A 19,754-nucleotide genomic window follows, 5' to 3' on the forward strand; every position below is an offset into this window, starting at 1 on the left:
CCTTAAGAGCTTTTCCAACCAAATGCTCTTGATTCAATGTAAAACTTCCAGTGTAGTTTATCACAGTACCTAAATAATTAAAGTTATCAACAACATCGATAGTATGGCCATTATATGTCCAATGCTCATTACGAGTATTCCACCCCGTTTACGGAAAACCATTATGTTTGTCTTTGATGTATTTACATTTAACCCCCATGCTTTGCAATACGAGTAAAGAGTGTTTAAATGGTTTTGGACTTCCTCGGGCGATTTCCCTAAAATGGCCATATCGTCAGCAAATAGCAACATAATTAAAACAATGTCATCAAAACTTAAACCGGAAGTGATGCTATCTTGCATACATGTATATAGTTCTAAGTCCTCTACAAACAGGGAAAAAAGAATCGGGGACATAACCTCCCCCTGGCGCAGGGCAACGGCATAACTAAAGTATTCAGAGTAAGATGTACATGATTTCACACAAGATTTAACATTTTCATACATATCTTTCACTATTCTAAGTAATTTACCTTTTATACCAGATTTATACAACTTAAGCCACAGAGCATTGCGATAAATACTATCAAAACACTTCAACATGTCGACATAAATAACATATAATCTTTTATTATCATTGATATATTTTTGCACAATAGACATTAAAATATAAATTGCGTCAACTGTTGAGCAACCTTTTCGAAATCCGAATTGTGCATCCGAAATAGCCTCACAAAATGACTCGATGCGCTTATTTAAAATTGTTGTAAATACTTTTGAAAAACAACTAACAAGTGTTATTCCTCTATAATTATTGACATCATTAACAGAACCTTTTTTATGGAGTGGAATGATGACACCTTCTGTCCACTTTTCTGGAAAAAAACCAGACGCTAAAATGCTATTAAATACATCACAAAAGTGGCTTGTTAATATGTCAGCGCATTCAATAAAGTACTCATTTAATATACAGTCGCTACCACCCGATTTATTTCGTTTTAAATGCTTTATTGCGTTACGTACTTCAATAATAGAAATAGGTTGTACTAACTCTGGAAATGTAGAGTTATCTTCATCAAAATCATTACTTGAACAAAACTGTTCAGCCTCGTCGTTATTGCAATCAAACGTATTGTTGCTAAGATTTTTAAAAAATGAGAACTGCCCCCTACCATCAAGTAATACCTTCAATGCATATGCAAAAAGTTCAGCCCCACCAACAGTGCTGATCAGCTGGACATTGTAAACTGTAGCCTTATGTGATTTTTAAAATCCGTATCACTGGGGCTGACAATCATAAGGGTCATGTACCAATTGTTGGCACATCCGCTGAAGGACTGAAAGGTTTTGTAGACCTAGGTGCAGCAAATACGGCCATTCTCTCGTAAGATGAAACAACAGAAAGCTGTCTGGCAAAGTATGTGCTTGTGCTTATGGTTCGGGGCATATCAACAAATTTTATATTTTCCTCCAGCTCATTTTGCTACATGTGGTGTTACATCTGTCAAATTAAACAGTTGAAATTTCGGAAGCAGATGTGGTTTGAAATGTTTGTTCAAGTGATGGAGCATCTCCAAACAGAAGGTTCATTCGCTTACATAAATCTGGGGACCATATACATGTACCAACCTGAAAACATGTTTGCTTCAATTTTAATTATTGATCCTGCCAACTTGATAAAGACTACTTGAAATTGCTAAGTCCATACGCCCACAAAAACACCAGGAAGCTCTGGAAAGATGGATATGTTATATCATGGATGCAAATTGCAAATTTGTTGAGGGAACATAGCCCTGGAGTGTTCAAACTTTGTCCAAATTATCTAAGGAACATATCAACATCACTGCATTTGGTGCCATGAAAGTGAAATATGACCTTCAGGTGTTATCAGCTAAAGTTGCCTCTGCTAAGTTATAGTTTGGTTCTATTTTATTTTATTTGTCTTGTCTTTCTTGCATTTATGGGGAAGTCTAGGAAGTTGCCCAATATCTTTATTGGTTTATCTTCTTTTTGATTTTTGCTAAAGGAAAGCCCGCACTGGATGACTGGAGAAGCCCCCTAGCCATTCGAAAAACAGAACTTTACAGATCGAGAACCGAACAACACCAATCCAGCCATTAGAAGCATTGTATTTAACTGGTGGGGAACTGGGGGCCCATCTCTTTAAGGGACTTAACAAGGACAAGAGTATCTCGGAGCCTTTTACTCACAAGGACCAAATATTGCAATGTGTGAGGTTTTCTTGGCTGAACAGGGCAAAAGAGTTCAAACCGTGAGTCATGTGGCCCGTCAAAAGGGTGTAGATGAAACACAAGTATCCTATCATTCTTCAATTGTAATTCAGACTGAAACAGTGGATAACGAAGATAATATGGCTGAAAAAGGGCAACAATGTGATGATTGTGGAGCACTGTTTGATACTATGCACGATGTGCAATGACACGTCAAAAGTGGTTGGTGTCCAGAAAGCAGGGAACCGCATACAAAAAGGCCCAGGACTAAAGAAGACAACGAAAACGAAACCGGAAAAAAAGGATTTACAGAAGAAAATGTTGGTTTTATACATCTTTGGGAAATCGCTCAAAAGCAAAACAAAGATAAATTTAACAAGGTAAACAATCAGAACATCAATGACGGACATAATGAAGAAGATTCGTATGGAATGGCTTCAGAACATTCAAGTAAAAGAAAAACTTTCCTTTGAAAAATATCACTCTCCTATGGAAATGTACTGGTTGCTGTTTCTGATGAATGAGTCATAAAATTTCGCTCATTTATACAATTTATCTAATAAGGTGACAGCTCCTAGGCAGTTGCCTAAGGTATGCTTTTAAAAGGCGAAAATTTTGTTGTGGAAACCCATTAAGTTATTGCAAAACACTGTGCAATAGATGATACAAGTATACAGTCTATATAAATGTTATATTCTAAACGTACATTGCTACAATGAGAAAACAAATATTGTAAAAAGATAACTGTTTTTCAAATATCAAACTTACTACCCAACTTATTAATACCGGTAAGCCAATGCTGGGATACCTCAATGGTTATTCATATGGTTTAATTTCTAGAGTAGTGCTGTAATGATTTCACCCAATCGGAAAAAATGCTTTGATTTATGTCATACTATTTAAAACTTTAATTTAACTCAAATGACGGTAGATACAAATTGTGGTGACCATCATAAGAAGGAGGAGAAAACAGTCCCGTGCAAGGAAGTGTTACAACCCAGCCACGCAATACGGGGACGCAACTTGTTCCAGAAAATGCTATGTTGGTAGATACAAATTGTGGTGACCATAGTGGGTGGAAAAAACGGTTCCGTGCAAGGAAGTGTAACAACCCAGCCACGCAATACGGCGGCGCAACTTGTTCCAGAAAATGCTATGTTGGTAGATACAAATTGTGGTGATCATCATAAGTGGGAGGAGAAAACAGTTCCGTGCAAGGAAGTGCAACAACCCAGCCACGCAATACGGCGGCGCAACTTGTTCCAGAAAATGCTATGTTGGTAGATACAAATTGTGGTGACCATCATAAGTAGGAGGAGAAAACAGTTCCGTGCAAGAAAGTGCAACAACCCAGCCACGCAATACGGCGGCGCAACTTGTTCCAGAAAATGCTATGTTGGTAGATACAAACTGTGGTGACCATAGTGGGAGGAGAAAATGGTTCCGTGCAAGGAAGTGTAACAACCCAGCCACGCAATACGGGGGCGCAACTTGTTCCAGAAAATGCTATGTTGGTAGATACAAATTGTGGTGATCATCATAAGTGGGAGGAGAAAACAGTTCCGTGCAAGGAAGTGCAACAACCCAGCCACGCAATACGGCGGCGCAACTTGTTCCAGAAAATGCTATGTTGGTAGATATAAATTGTGGTGATCATCATAAGTAGGAGGAGAAAACAGTTCCGTGCAAGAAAGTGCAACAACCCAGCCACGCAATACGGCGGCGCAACTTGTTCCAGAAAATGCTATGTTGGTAGATACAAATTGTGATGACCATCATAAGTGTGAGGAGAAAACAGTTCCGTGCAAAAAAAGTGCAACAACCCAGCCACGCAATACAGTGGCGCAACTTGTTCCAGAAAATGCTATGTTGGTAAGGCCTAAAAAAAACAACATTTGGTTCGGGTTACCCGACCTTACCTACGGAATCGGCGCCGACCCTACCGTTTTCATAGTCAGTTTGAAAAATAAATAAATTTTTAATTGCTTTTCAATATGTAGTTTAAACCTTAAATGCTTATACACTTTAACACCATTCTCCAATGATGACAATGATATTCTTATATAAAGCCTTATAAAAAAATAATAATAAAAAGCCTACCTACCCTACCTGTTTTTGAAAAGGATGTAACTCTTACCAAACAAATTTTTTTTTGGCCTAAGTAAAAATTGTGATGACCAGTGTTGGAGGGTAAAATAGTTCCGCGCAAGAAAGTGTAACAATCCAGCCACACAATACAGTGGAGCAAATTGTTCCAGAAAATGACAAGTTGGTAGATTTTATAAGAAAAGCAAGACTATCACATTCAGACAATTCTGTTAACTGTGGAAATCAAATAGTTGTGCTCTATGATAAAAAAAGTTGTTTTTGTCAACAAAATCAGACTAAACATGAGATATTTGAGTAATGTTTCACCAAGTAAGACAAGCAATAAAAGAGGCCATTTTACCAGAGCATTGACCTAATCCCACAACTGCCAATGTCAGTTAGACTTCAAGACATTCCTTGCCAACTTATTTTGACAAACATGGACACACATTTTCACCTTGCTCAAACTACTAGTGAAATGTTTTAATCCTACGTCGTTCCTTATTTAGACAAAATGAGCTGCATTGAGCACAATCACATGTTTTGCAAGTTTCCTTTGTCGTAACAATAACAATCTTCAACCAGTTTGGTTCACACAATTAGGCATAAATTGTTTCCACCCTGGAGCAGCTGTGAGCTCAATGTTGTGTTATTCAAGAACAGCATACATATTTATATATATTATTGTGTTACAATGCAAGTTAGTGCCATGATTGAAGTGCTAGATTTTGAACCTGGCTCCATAAATGTTGATAACAAATTTCATTGTTCCCAGCGACAAAAAATATTAGTCAGTTGGACAGATTCCTCTTGTTTGAAATAATTGTGAATAACCAAACAAGGTTTCAGCAGCCACCTGTATAAAACTAGGATAAATTGTGCAGGTTATTTTTGGCTAGTTCACACTTCTTAATGATTTGATTGGTTAAAAATAACCATTTGAAAAATATTGACCAATCAATGAACATTTTCGATAACTTAGAACAAACCAAAAAGATAACCAAAAAGATAACTGATTTTATACCTTTGACTTGCATGCACATTCAGCTCATAATTTTATCATGCCATTGGCAGTCATGATAGCTTTGAAGGCCTGGTCAATACCATATAATTTTGGTATCAGTTTGTATTTTTGTTCTTTCTTTCAATTGAAAATGACATTTTTTTTAATCTTTCCAGTTCAAGACAGCATGTTTGCAATATTTTAAATGTATCATATTATTCCTCTAACCATAACAAATGATACCAACATAATATAGATTCACCAGGCATCAACATTTCACATATCAGAAAATATGATACCTTAAATCACACTAAATGTATTGCTATAAATTCTTCAAGAAAATGATACAAAATACATAATTCAACTTTTAAGCTTCTTCTACTGCTTGTGTTATTTTCTCAAATACATTAAATATGAAACAGTTGAAACTTTATACAATTTTACCTAACTTAACTTCAATATACGCTGCTTATTACGCAAATAAAAAAAATATCATAATGTCAAAACTTGCCCATATAGGGATGAAATTGTGAAAAATCCTAAATACCCAACAAATGAAAAAGCAAGAATAGTATCTTAATGGATATCTTGAAAAATCCTCAATACCGAAAACTGAAAATGCACGAGTTATATCATAATCCAGATCTTGAAAAATTAATAAATACCCAACAAATGAAAATAAAAGTGTAATATCACAATTGAGATCTTGAAAGAAGTTGTCAATTCCCAACTCCTATAATTTCAACAAACATATAATGTATAATGCCTGTCAAAATGTTAACTTGATACTTTTAAAGGGACACATACACAGATTTTATGATGCCAACATTGTTTTCATTTTTTTTGGTTAAAATTAAATCATTTTACTTATTTTATGAACAAACACCAAATATTGAATATCCAACCTCAAATAATGCCATTTGAATCTACAGTCACAATGATTTTAAGTAATTATTAAACGGACTTGACACCAGATGGTCCCAAAATCAGCAGACAGTATTTCCTCAAAACAAGACTAGAGTTGTCAAAATGAGCTAGTATATTGCCAATAATACATAATTTTACATAAATGAAAAAATATGTGTAACAATCATTTTGTTTCACACGCTGTCTCAGCTGAGTTTCCCCGTGGAAAAACAGTGTGGGATGTTTATTTCTGAGCACCTTGCAAGTCACTTTATCATTTCAAAACCTCCGCAAACTAACCTGTCAATAAGTGTTTTAGCCAACACTATTTCATTTAAGCAACGGCAATTCCTCTGATCAATTTTATAACCAATATTAGTCTGTCAGGCTACATTTTGGCAACAGTGTTCTGCTTCTTTACACTGTTCATTTTTTGGGAACCACTTTGTTTGTATATTTAGCATGTGAGAGTCATATGATGAGTGTCGATAAATATACGAACGCTATTTTTAAACATGAAGTCCAGTAAATTTTGAATTGGAAAAATACATATAACACTGAGAAAAATATATGTGTCCTAAGTGATGTGGTATATTAGTAAGTAAGATTCAATGCGTTGCACACAACAATATTAATTTTATATATGTATTTGACAAGTTTCTATTTTTCTTGCATCATCTGGCGTCTAGTCTCTTTAACAATACAGCTCTAACTTTCCCTTTTGATGATGTTTTGTCATTGAAATAAGCACTTTGTATACATTTAACACATGGGTGATATGTTTTAAAGTCTGACCCAATACAATGTAGACAAGTCCCTTTAAACAAAGGTTCCTAAACATGGAACAACAGTGTACATCAATGTTCAGACTTACAGTTGAAACATTGTGGAATTATGCTCACACATTCATCATGGTTATCTTAATAGTATAAATACTTGTTGTCTTTTGTCGGACTTCTCAATTTCTTGCAGCAGGTTTTAGTTTCTTTGATCCAACAGCTGAAAGAAGACATATTGCTATCTCAAAAAGTTTATATGTTGTGTTAACAAATTCTGTTCAATGATCACCATTTCTCTTTCTACAATAATCATGGCTTGCAAATTTCCACTGGTGCTCAAGTAATAGCAAGAATCATTTAATTCAAGGTATTATTTGTGACTCCGTTCTGCCTTTCAATAAATATTTACAGTCCTTAGCATAGAGATTAGTGTACATTATACATTATAACATCTTTAATTAAGAAAGTTAAACGTTTAGATAAACAATTAAAACCATTTACCAAATAATAACAGTAGCAGAGTGAAATGTATGCTATATATAGTAACATCTTTAATTCAGAAAGTTACACATTAAGATAAGCAAGGATTTCCTCATGATTATAGATATGTTCAAAACTCAAACCATGATCAATTATATAAAATTGAACACTGAGAATTGCTCCTCACCTTTCACATAGCAGGCCTCGGCATCCACACCAAGCTTGAGAAGGAAGTCGATCCACAGAATCTGTTTATAGGACAGTCGGTCATTCGGGCCCTTAACCTCACATATCTGCAAGCATTATGGGACAATTGCAAGGTGAGAGGTAATATGAACTTGAATACCTTAAATCAATGTAAAAAATGTTTAAAACAAGATAACCATACAGTGTTCTCTTTCACTATTTTGGAAAATTTGGAAAAAAGGTTATTTGGACTAAAAGTAGGAATTCCAATTTTACCTAGAAAGAAGCAAGAATTCTTTAAAAAAAAAAAAATAGATAGAAAAATGGAGGAATGTTAATAAATGGGGTTTTTTTAACACAGAATGGGGCTGAATTTTGGCTCTAAAAAGGGCTTTTGGTCAGAAAAGAACACTGCCATAGCAGAACAAAACATCCAAATATTGGTTCAAACATTTCAGACCTTAATTCTTGCATGTTCATTTCCAAAAATATGTTTTCCATCTTATTTCATTTTTTATCTGAAATATAAACACTACATATATCTACATGGAATAAAAGTATTAAAGGTTCTGTAAAAAGTTTTGACTTTTTCATCACAAAAACTTTTTCCTTGAATATGAAAAAAACACACGAAATAATGGAATGTTTATATCACCCACTTTGAGCGCCTTCTTTTCAGTGTTCCAGAGAGTGAGATCAGGAAAGCCACTCCTCGTGTGTCGCGGGTCCTTCACATACCTCCCCAGGATGCCGGCAATAACCTTCCCTCCCATGCAGGTCACCAGGTGCTGGAAACAAGTTATGATATCCTCTTTTTCAATAGTTGATTGTACAGCATAAACAAATGCATGATGCTAGCCTCCTGTTTAAAGAAAATTTAAATACACAAAGAGACTTTGTGAAATGTAACTTGTCCAGGTTTTCATGTGCATCATTGAAATATGTGTACAAGTTATAATAGCTTGAAAAAAGCTTGAGGCAAGTGATTTCATCAGTGTCACTGAGTCTTTAAAGCTGCACTCTTACTCCCAAATAAGATTAACCACATTTAATACAATTGTTTTAATATATCAAAATGGATGAAAACTATTGTTCTTATGAAGTATACCGAGTTTAATTTGAAAGAAAGATGCAGAAAACAGTTTTTCTACCTTATGAAACGATAGTAGATGACAGTAAATCTTTTAGCACTCACCAATCATTTGATATTTTTGAGTTTTCAGCTATTAAATACACAGTTACAATCTTATTGTCAGTAATTAATATTTTCCATAAATGCATTATTTAGCAAGTAGTGAAAGGTTTATCACTGAAAATATATGTTTGTTATATATGTGTATGTATTGATTTTGAATAAGAGTGTCACTTTAAGTACATGTTTGAATAGACATTTTACAAAAGACTCATGAACTTAGCTGCAACCCTTATATGTGTGATAAGCTCCAGAAACAAATACATGTACACGAGTGTTTCGTAACATCTATAAAACTTCTGCACAGTGTACCTGGTGTGTTTCAGGACCGGTGAACTTGTCCCAGTTGATTCCAGCACAGAGTTTCCCCCCTTGTTCTGCCCAAACTCTCCCAACCTCCTCTACTAACACCTGCAGTACATAATTATGCTGAAGGCATTTTCGTTTTTTGAAATGTTTACGATAAGGTAGGGAAATGATTAAATAAGTGTATAAAACAATTGAAAACAACTTGATAACAACTATTTATCTGGAGAAAGCACAATCTGAACACATTACATACAATTTCAACATGTGCTGAACCAGCCTTTCAACTGTTTAAGTACATGTTTATCGGAAAAAAACCCTCATCTTTTCCATTCAAAAAGCACTTGTACTTGGCCAAACCGTACCTCAACAGAAGCGTTTTCCAGCCAGACAAGTCTTTCATCGACAGCATGTTTCCTATTTGTGTAGAAGTCGCGTGTTGCCATATCGAGGGGGCAGGTCTGGTAGGGACTGTGAAACACATCCACTACGGGCATGAACATAACGTCCCAGAACAGTAAAGCAAACAGGTTGCTTACAATAGAACCCTCTGCATGCAGACCTACAACATGCATGTATTCTTTGAATTTCTATAAACTTTAGCTAGCTTCACAACTTAAGTGCATATTTTTTTACAAATTGTAATGTGTAAACTGAAATTGAGGGATAACTTGCATGAATATATTTTATTGACAACATTACAATTACTACTAGAGCAGTGTTTTTGAAATAAAATGAATTCCCATACTAAAGTGGAACAGTAGTTTCAATTGTTTCAGTCTAGTCAACACTTTAACCACATTATCTATATTTCTAAATCTCAACTGATGTTTTTAATGTGCAATACATATCACTTTCGCTCACAAATCTTGCATACCCTCAGGGAAGCCCTTCTGCTTGTAGTGTTCCAAGACAAGCTCCTCTACTGCACAGAGGGTGGTAGAGTCTGCGTCTCCATGCATCACAAACTGGTATTTCATCCCCATCTGTCCGGCATCACTTATTACCATCCCATCTATCTCCACCTGATGAATCAATTAACTAAATGTTAAGGTGGCATAACCTTGTGAACATTATTTGACCTAATGTTAAGGTGGCATCACCTTGTGAACATTATTTGACCTAATGTTAAGGTGGCATCACCTTGTGAACATTATCTGACCTAATGTTAAGGTGGCATCACCTTGTGAACATTATCTGACCTAATGTTAAGGTGGCATCACCTTTTGAACATTATCTGACCTAATGTTAAGGTGGCATCAACTTGTGAACACATTTTACATAATGTTAAGACTGCATAAACTCACCACCTGGTGAATCCATTCAACAATCAAAACATGCTCAACCGTCAAGATCTGTTCAATTTGCTGACATTTTATATAACAAAGAGCACTTCAAGAAGATAATAAAAACATCTGTCTTTATAGTCTTGAAACAAAATTCCTAGTCTTTAAAACATAATATCTAATTCAATACTAGAGCATAACTCTATGAATATCTATGTGAGATTCATGTTGCATGATCATCTCACCTCTGGTGTAGGGTCTACAGGCTCATGTGTAAACTTCTTCATCCTGCCAGCAAACTTGGACTTGGGAGTCTCACACAGTTTCCTGGCCCGTTCATACAGGGCGTACCGTCTACCTGTCCGTACACGCTCCTCTGCTAGACCTCGCTCTATCACATCTAGACTCTGTAGAGGGGGCGAAACATCAGACAGTTTGTACTTTCATAGCTGTATACTAAATTTTCACTTTAAATGGAAATCATTTATGCATATTTTATTTACTATATAACCAAACTACCCTGCAGTAATAAGTTTAAAAACATATTTCCATGAAAAGCAAAGCACAGTCTAAAATGGTTTGGTTAAGGTTACATCCTTTTAAAAAACAGGTAAGGAAGGTAGGCTTTTATTTTTTATTCTATAAGGGTTTATGTAAGAATGTTTTTTGTTGGTAATCTTCTGTATAAAGACATACTATAAAAACGGTATGGTTGGCACCTTTTTCATAGGTCGGGTAACCTGAACCTAATGTAAATTATTTTTTTTAGCCACATTCTAAAAGTGAGCAAGTACCAACCTTGTCTGGAGACTTGAGGTGTGCCTCAAGATTGAGTGCAAGCCTCTCATACCAGTGGCCCCTGTATTGCTCACAGTACACATCCTGCTCCAGCAGATGTTCTAACAACTCCACAGCCTCCCTGTATTTTTTCAGTCTCTGCAGTATTTCCACTCCCTGGGAAAGATTTACTCAAATTGTTTCATACACAACCTGATGTCACAATTTTTTATCAAATTAAAATTGTTCATAAAGAATAAAACATGTTCTGTACCATACAGGTATCAAGACCAGGCATTGGTGTAAGTGTACTTTTTATGTAGCAAAACAAACTGATTGGGCATAAACATATAGACATACCTTTCAAATGCTTTAATGCCCTTGTGTTTCCCACTGGAGCTATACTGCATTCACCGGTGGGTATCTGTGGACCTCACATACTCTTAAAATAACATAGCACTAGAAGTGACAATGTACCTGGTTATCAATCCTGGTGTACACACATCCTGCCGTGTAGAGTCGCAAAAACTGTGGCAGGCTGCTGTCCCATCTGATATAATACATAAAGAAACAAAACTACATAACAGAATCTCAATTTACTTTAATAACAATCTTCTTTTTAAATACAACTTGTTTCTATCATACAGTATCTATGGCAAAAATTATACAAAACATACTGCAGAAAGGCATTATCCTTTTGAACAGCTTCCCCGACTGCCTTCGCCTGTATGTACACTTCGAGGGCAGCTGGCCATCTGCCTCGTTCCGTTAGCTGTTGTATGTCCAATTCAAACTGCAGGGCTGTCTCAAACCTGCAATAAAAGGCAAGTGTTGAGTGCTTAATGCAGACATACATGTTCACACTGACTAGAATGCTTTTAGCAAAAATAGCCGTGTCAGTGACAACAGGAGGGCCTTTTATCTGTATAAAAAACGACAACATTTAAGTACCTTCTTCCCGAGTTCTCAGCAATAAAATATAGTAATGTAAATAAATACTTATGACACAATATCATGTTATTCAGAGGTTAAATTAGGACTAGCCCACAAACCCTGCAATGGTAAAATGTTTGCTGGGCTCGCTCAAAATTTCAAATCTACATAGGAGTTGCCATCCAAGTCTAATTTTGATGTCATATTATCCTTACAACAGCACATACATGTCTCCTCAACTGACAAGGGCTACTCTTTTCCTGAAGACAGATTGCTGCCTATTCACTGTGTATGAGTGGTCAGTTACCCGCCCTTACTAAGGGTCCATACATGTACCCTCACCTGACAGGAGCTGCCCTGTCTCTATAGACTGATTGCTGCCTATTCACTGTGTATGAAGTGTAGGTTATCTGCCCTTACTAGGAGCACAAACATGTTCCGTACCTGACAAGTGCTGCCCTGTCTCTATAGACTGATTGCTGCCTATTCACTGTGTATGAAGTGTAGGTTATCTGCCCTTACTAGGAGCACAAACATGTTCCGTACCTGACAAGTGCTGCCCTGTCTCTATAGACGGATTGCTGCCTATTCACTGTGTATGAGGTGTAGGTTATCTGCCCTTACTAGGAGCACAAACATGTTCCGTACCTGACAAGTGATGCTCTGTCCCTGAAGACTGATTGCTGCCTATTCAATGTGTATGAAGTGTAGGTAACCCGCCCTTACCAACAGCGCAAACCTGTTCCGTACCTGACAAGTGCTGCTCTGTCCCTGAAGACTGATTGCTGCCTATTCACTGTATATGATGGGTAGGTAACTCGCCCAATGTTCACCATCAGCATCTGAAATCTGAATGAATATCCTGGTTAATAGATACAGCCATAGAGTTTATGAAATTTCTTTTGCACCATTAATGTAAAATTTAAACATAAGATTGCATTTAGTTATAAGTTTTAAATATGTTTATTAATCCACTTAAGTTCAAGGGAAATTGACTCGAAAACTTGCTTTATACATAAGAAATCAAGATATATTATGCCTTTTATTGAAATTAGAATCTTCGATGAACAAGCCAGAATCCTTAAACTAGAGCTTGATAAGCCCTGCTATATAAAATCAGTCAGGATTTCAAGCTAGCCCAAGATGCATTTTACCAGCACAGGGCTTGAGGGCTTGTGCCTATTCAATCCCTGTTATGTTTAACATGTTTCATATAATATAAGAATCTTATTGAATACAACCGCTGTACCAGATTAAACCTCATAAATAACCCTAATGTACATACAGCTGATTCTGGCCGCTCCCTGCACTCTCCTCGTCAAAGTTTGTGTGGTAGAGAGAGAAGAGCATGATGGCTCGGATAAACACTGCCCGCCCCTCCCCCTGTAGTCGACACACCTTACCAAGGTATCCACGTGCCCTATGTGTGAAAACAAAGTGTCCGGAGTCTGATATCTGACCTGGTTAATAAAATGCTAATCGGTGAACATTAAGGCTAGCAAAAACTAACAGGCCTCCATCTATGGTGATGATTCTGATGATAAATAGAGCACTAACATTAAATTTAAACATAAAAGAATAACACTGATCCCTCCCTGATATTATACTGCACCAGACTGAATAACAGGGTTTTTTTACTACCTTTTGGGAACAGGGCCAGGGTATTTCTTATTGGGAAAAATGTGTCATTTTGACTAAAATTGGGAATTCCAAATTTGTATAGAAATGGACTAGAATGGTCTAAAATGGACTAGAATGCTTATAACAAGAGCTGTCACAGAGACAATCGCGCTCGACTATTCCGCTGCTTTTCAGTGTAAGAATTAAAAAGCTTTGGCAAACATGCATGGATCACTTTAAAATTAGATTCGAATGATGCCATTATTTGAATTTAATGCAAACTAGTTATCTTACTTGGTTATTTAATTAGATTAGATGGTTGAGTACCATTGTATAAAGTCTCAATGCAATACATCTAGTAGTTGCAGAGAAATTAACCTATGTGTGCTTACATGCAAAACTTAACCAGAATTTCCAAGTCAAAAAATAAAGGCCCATAATTTGCATTATATTCAAAAAAAAGGGTTATTTTTAGTTTCAGAGATGTGAAGAAGCTCTCAATGAGTGACAAAGATGATGCCTATGACAAACCTCAACAACATGATCGCTATCACTTATGTCTGCTATGCTACACAGGAAACATAAATATTCATTGAATAAGAATAAGAATTGAAAAAAAAACAAGAAAAGTTTTTAACTCTGTTTACCTATTGAAAATGGTCTTTTCCATACTGGCTGAGCTCCCGCCTGTAAACATGTTGGAAATGGAGCTCTGTTGTCCCTTCTTGAGTAACATCTCGATAATCTTCAGCTTTGTAAGACCTTGACTGTTGATATGGAAGGACTTGGCGAGAAGTTTCAGGTCGTGCGCAGACAGGATGTTTAAGACAACAGCAAGATCATCAAGATGGCCACCTGTAAAAATATACACAAACATGCTTATATTCTTCAGGTTTCAACTTAGATGTATTTTAAAACAATATATGTGAACATAATGTTGAACTGACAACAGACTTGAAAATGCAAGTTATTATTAGTTAGTTTTCATTACATTTTTTACAAGAAACATGTACATAAATATAGACACAAACATAACAACATCTTTAGGTAACAGTTTTAGCTAAAGAGTTATGGAAGGGTGCTGCCCCTGTCTTTTCCTGGTAGCACCCTTCTGTCCTCATCGATACCATCATGGGCACCAGTACTTCCTGCCTTATGGAATTGAATGCTTTTGATAATCAAATGTTTCCATTGTTTTGTTTCAAAGCTTGTAAAGTAATTATAAATACATAGCAACTTAAAATATCTTTAACAGTTTTCAACTAACAAATTTCTAACATTTGTTGTCAAATTTATAATATTACAGTTCTTTATGATGTGTCCTTTTAACCCTGTAGCACTTTGCCTTTTTTAAAACCTAAATTGTTATAGCTAAACAATGGTATCAAAAAAAAATAAAAAATTGTTTAACATTAAACATCGCTCTCAAGACAGACCAGTTTAAACCTTGATATTGGACCCATGACAGTTAAGAGAAACAAGCCCAAATCTTCATTATATTCCATGTGTATTGGAACAAACCTGTGAAAATTGGTTTTTGGAACAACCCTATCCAACTATTTGATAAATTACCAGACTTCAGGCTGTGTTCACTTGTGCTTATGTTGACCAATGCATTGGGTTCCACATAAATTTTGCAGTTTTCACCTACCATTAAGAAGCAGCCCTGCCTCTGTTAGCCAATCCATCAGTGCTGGGATGTCAGAGCTGATTTCTGGGTAAACCAGCTTTCCTGCGGGCAACCAAGAGAGCTTCCGGCAAAATATCCGCACATACAGCTTCTGAGCTGGCTCTAGATTCGAAACCAAACTTATCAAATTACCATGTGTAAATCTGATCTAAGCCTGGGGCTTGCTTCAGAATCTTAATCGTTACTTCAATAATCTTATATCTGAATATGTCATAAATGCCATTAAACTGAATATTGGATTTTTACTTCCTGCCCAATATATAATTATGGGTATTTTCCAAGAAGTTTATTAATTTGCTAGAAAATAACCATATTGAGAAAAACATTTCTTGTTATTATTTGTTTAAACAAATGTATTTTAGTTTCAAAGATCAAAATGCTGAATTATCTTTTTTTCAGGATAAACTATGTATGTTAGTCCTCTTTCTTTAAAGCAGTCCAAGGTCCAGTTTTTACTATACTTGTATGAAACTTAATTCACAGTAGAGTAAAGCACATATATTAATAACTTACTACAATTTTTTTTTATTATTTACCTTCCTGCTTGTTGAAAGCATCAATGAATGCCATGTCTTGCTCATCAAACAGCCTTGAATTTTCGGAGTCTTCTAACACATTAGACAAAATTGTTTTAAAGTTTTCTAAATAGTATGGCACTCTGTATTCCGTCGTTTCAACATCAGCATCTTGCGATTCATCACCTAATTCCATTTCTTTCAGACTTCTGTGTCCTTTCACCGATTCAATATTCTGATCTTTTTCATCTTTGTTGTCACTTTTGTCATCTACAGTACATATTTCAGTTGAACTGCCCTTTACTTGTTCAGATTCATTTCCTGGAGCGGTCTTTGTGTCAATCTTTGCTTTCTTATGCTTTGTACTCCTTGAAGCCTTTTCTTTCTTTCTTGTGTCATGTCTTTCAATATCCTGTTTCATTTTCACAAGGAAGTTACCGCTGTATTGTTTATGACTAGAACTTGTTGGATTTTCATTTCTGGAAGTTCCTTTACTCACAGTTTCAGAAAAATTCTCCTTCTGACTGTTGTTAACCAACTCATAATCACAGAGAGATATCACAGATTCAGAAATGCTAGTTTGTTTACAAGTAGGAATATCTTCAGTTTTAATTTTAATACTACCTTTAACAGGTTTGCTAGAAAACAAAGTTTTATCAACTTTTGAAGAAGTATTTTGGTTCGATACTGCACCTTCAGTTTTTGACCTCTTTAATGAAAGTCTCCTTTCAGCAACATCAGCATTTTTCCTTTTATTTGTTACCCCAACAACAATCACATCATCATCAGAATCACTTGCATTTTGTGTGGATTTCACTAGCACCTCATGGTCTGACTTACTTTTTCGTATTGCATTTAAACTTGGACTTGGTTTCCTTTCCCTTAAAGAATATTGATTGACCGATGGTTTTATCTTACTTACGGTATCAGATGTACATTTTCTTCGTTTAGGTGCAAGTTTGAAGTCTCTGTCACTCCCTGTGTCACTAGCATTGTCTTGATCGGGAGCTTTAGTTTTATCTTGCTTTATGCAAGTACCCTGTTTCTTGGCATGAAGTTTTTCGGACAACTTTTTTGATAATCTGTCTGGACTTTCACTTGATTTGTGTGGACTTGAGCCTCCCTTAAAGTACGGGCTGGAATGTTCTGCAGAAGCCTGTGGGTTTTCAGTTTCATCATCTGATTCTGACAAGACAACTACATCAAAGCCTTTGTCTGGCTTCCTCACAGCTTGAGATTTGAACATAGAAACTATAGTGTTAGACTGTTTCCCTTTATCAGGGGGTTTCTTTTTAAGGGAAAGTCTATTCTTCTTATCTTTGGTGCTCATACTGAAAACAAGACAAAAATATGAATTACTAATAGGATTGCAACAACATAACAGTTTACCCATAAAAACCATACATGTGTACCATTTTCTGACTGATTTGGGGGCCAATTTCAACCCCATTCCAAATGCTCCTTTAAATGGGAAAAACTGGGACTCCTTGGCCCTTTCTGTATTGAAGGTGTTTTTTTAGAAAAATAAACTTGATCACATTCCGATTACTTTCAGAATTACTGTCTACTTTTTTTTAAGCATTCAGATGATTTTTGTTCCATTCCAGGCAACTTTGGAATTCCCAATTTTAGTCAAAATGACCCATTTTTCCAAATCAGCCCGGCCCATCATTCGTGTGAAAAAAGACAAGGAGAGGTTGGCCCAAAATACCACCTTGGAAACCCACTTATTGTTCTACTGATGAAATATAATGTTCAAAGCTGGCTTTAAAATTCTATTAATTCTATCGGTTAACAAAGCATAGAGAGGTGGGTCTAAACAAATTGGATGAGAAGAATACGAAAGAAGAATTGATGTGGAATATAACTATTGTGTGGCAGTTTATGATTGTAAATTTATGTAAGTACATATTCCTGCATCTTTTTTAAGAAAAGCCAAATTTGTGCAATTCAGGTTAGTTTGGAAAGTTATATATATGAAACAAAAACATGGGCATATTTCCCATTTATTATTTGACTAATACTACTGCTGTTATGAGCACCCGAATGATCCCGATGATATCCCCTATCATTTCAAGCGCTCATTAAACAGCAATACAAAAAGTCAAAAAGACCTGTGTATGGCAAAATTTTGGCGATAGTGTGTGTATTTTTTTATCGGATTCCTGCTACAATTTGGAATAACTGGTAAGATTGTTGTGTCATTTCGATATAAAAATGATTATCTTTTACGCAGAATGCAGTGATATGCTTACGATTGGTATATTAGCTATAAAATTCATGTTTAAACTGGACTGTTACCATTTTCATGACGGAGTGAGTTTGGGAGAGTTTTTTGTCAATTATATAACCCTGATGGATTTTTAGATTTTATAGAAGCTTGAAATATCGTTGACAAATCATGATTAATAGTTGTATTGTGTCCCATGACATGATAAGCAGCCAATAAAATGTTGTATTTTTTTCATTTTCAGGATCAAGACTGATTTTACCCAGCTGAGGCCACAGGCAACTATTAAAAGTAAGCCAGGGGCAGCTGTTGTGATCTGCATCATACATTCAAGTCTCTGTGACCGGAAGTTCTCTTCATGAACTTGATCTTCAGATTTTTTCCATAACACCAGCACGGACATAGATCTGTGACACCGGTTAGTCATTTTAGAAAAATCCCCCTGAATGGTCTCCAGAAAATATGGCATGTATGGACACCAGTTAAGAGGTAACCACCCGCAATATGTACGTTGGGGATACTTAATACTTATCGAAGAACCAATATTGGGTATTGGTGTCCAACAAAATCAATAAAAAGTAAAAGAAGAATAAGATGAAATGCCACACTACACATGCCTAAGTACTATGTTATCCAATTTAAAACGGTTGTGTGTTACCTCAATATTGTGATTTCTTTTCTTCAAAACATTAATAATACTCCTGAAAATCTAACACTAGTTATAGAAAGGTTGCTTCAACAAACTTGGGGTTGTTGAATAACTAATAAACATCTAGCCGACCTCAAACAAGTTTACAGCTCAAAACGCCACCACCCGGTCAAAATTGTTCGAGTGTTTTCCATGTGCACCTGTAATCTATGGAGCATAACGTCTTGTTGAAACTTGTCTCCCCTTATTTAAAGGTCACGTTGTCTAGGTAGAAGGTGATACGATTCATGAAGAATGTTCCCGCAAATGCTATCAAAACTTTACCTGATAACTTCTCTCCAACGAGTTAACCATTCAATATTTCTTAGTTAACATGTGAATTCGAAAGCCCTTAACTTCATCTGAGAGTTTGTAATATTGCTTTCAGACGTCATGAATCATCTCACCGCGATTAAATTTATAAAATGGCATCTTGAAAACATGGGACCTAACTTTTGCTCGGTTAAAGTGAACTATTTTCTGGGCGATACTATTTCCCGGTCTCTCCTCGTAAAATCCGCAATTTCCTTACTACGCGCCTGTTTACATCAACCGTCAAATGGACATGCCTGTCTTTGCAATTGCAAATGCTGTAGAATTTTGTTTTAAGAATGACTGTGTAAATACTTACGACAAACTCGTTGTCAGTGAAATGAGGGAACATCTACTGGGCAGTTGCCTAATTCCGGATCAATTTTGAAGTTTCCTTAAAATGTTGTCATAATTACTGAACATTAGTGCATGAAATTTTAATAGAAAAATGTTGGATACTATATCAACCAAAATGGAAAAAGAATAAAAGAAAAAACAATTAATTTTAATATAATATTCAGTACCAAATAAGGGCATAAACGACGTCCAAAAA

At 35.8% G+C, this 19,754-nt stretch overlaps 1 protein-coding gene across 4 annotated transcripts; it reads right to left on the reverse strand.

Annotated features, from left to right (window-relative positions):
- Positions 1–776: 776 nt before the first annotated feature.
- Positions 777–19,289, reverse strand: LOC128237196 (fanconi-associated nuclease 1-like). Of its 4 annotated transcripts, none has more exons than XM_052952514.1 (16): positions 19,175–19,289; positions 15,993–17,302; positions 15,418–15,558; positions 14,414–14,621; positions 13,432–13,566; positions 12,897–12,995; positions 11,891–12,025; positions 11,691–11,763; positions 11,235–11,390; positions 10,682–10,843; positions 10,028–10,175; positions 9,516–9,712; positions 9,157–9,255; positions 8,312–8,440; positions 7,654–7,759; positions 777–7,206 (listed from the first exon to the last, which is right to left on the reverse strand). In XM_052952514.1, exons 2-16 carry the CDS (start codon positions 17,299–17,301, stop codon positions 7,166–7,168), a joined length of 3,138 nt encoding a protein of 1,045 aa, XP_052808474.1. In that variant the 5' UTR covers position 17,302; positions 19,175–19,289; the 3' UTR covers positions 777–7,165. The 4 variants fall into 4 exon arrangements, with proteins under 4 accessions (XP_052808474.1, XP_052808475.1, XP_052808473.1 ...); XM_052952515.1 differs by lacking the exon at positions 19,175–19,289 and adding an exon at positions 19,051–19,144; XM_052952513.1 differs by lacking the exon at positions 19,175–19,289 and adding an exon at positions 18,983–19,084.
- Positions 19,290–19,754: the final 465 nt, after the last annotated feature.

The sequence above is a fragment of the Mya arenaria genome, chromosome 6 (genome assembly GCF_026914265.1).
Source record: "Mya arenaria isolate MELC-2E11 chromosome 6, ASM2691426v1".
NCBI classification, from domain to species: domain Eukaryota; kingdom Metazoa; phylum Mollusca; class Bivalvia; order Myida; family Myidae; genus Mya; species Mya arenaria.

What these genes read in the sequence shown, in the direction of transcription:
- LOC128237196 (XM_052952514.1), bottom strand. Translation starts at nt 17,301, where the DNA reads ATGAGCACCAAAGATAAGAAGAATAGACTTTCCCTTAAAAAGAAACCC. An exon ending in GAAAAGACCATTTTCAATAG is followed by an intron (nt 13,567 to 14,413) that starts GTAAACAGAGTT and finishes TTTCACACATAG; the next exon opens with GGCACGTGGATACCTTGGTA. An exon ending in GGGAGCGGCCAGAATCAGCT is followed by an intron (nt 12,996 to 13,431) that starts GTATGTACATTA and finishes ATATTCATTCAG; the next exon opens with ATTTCAGATGCTGATGGTGA.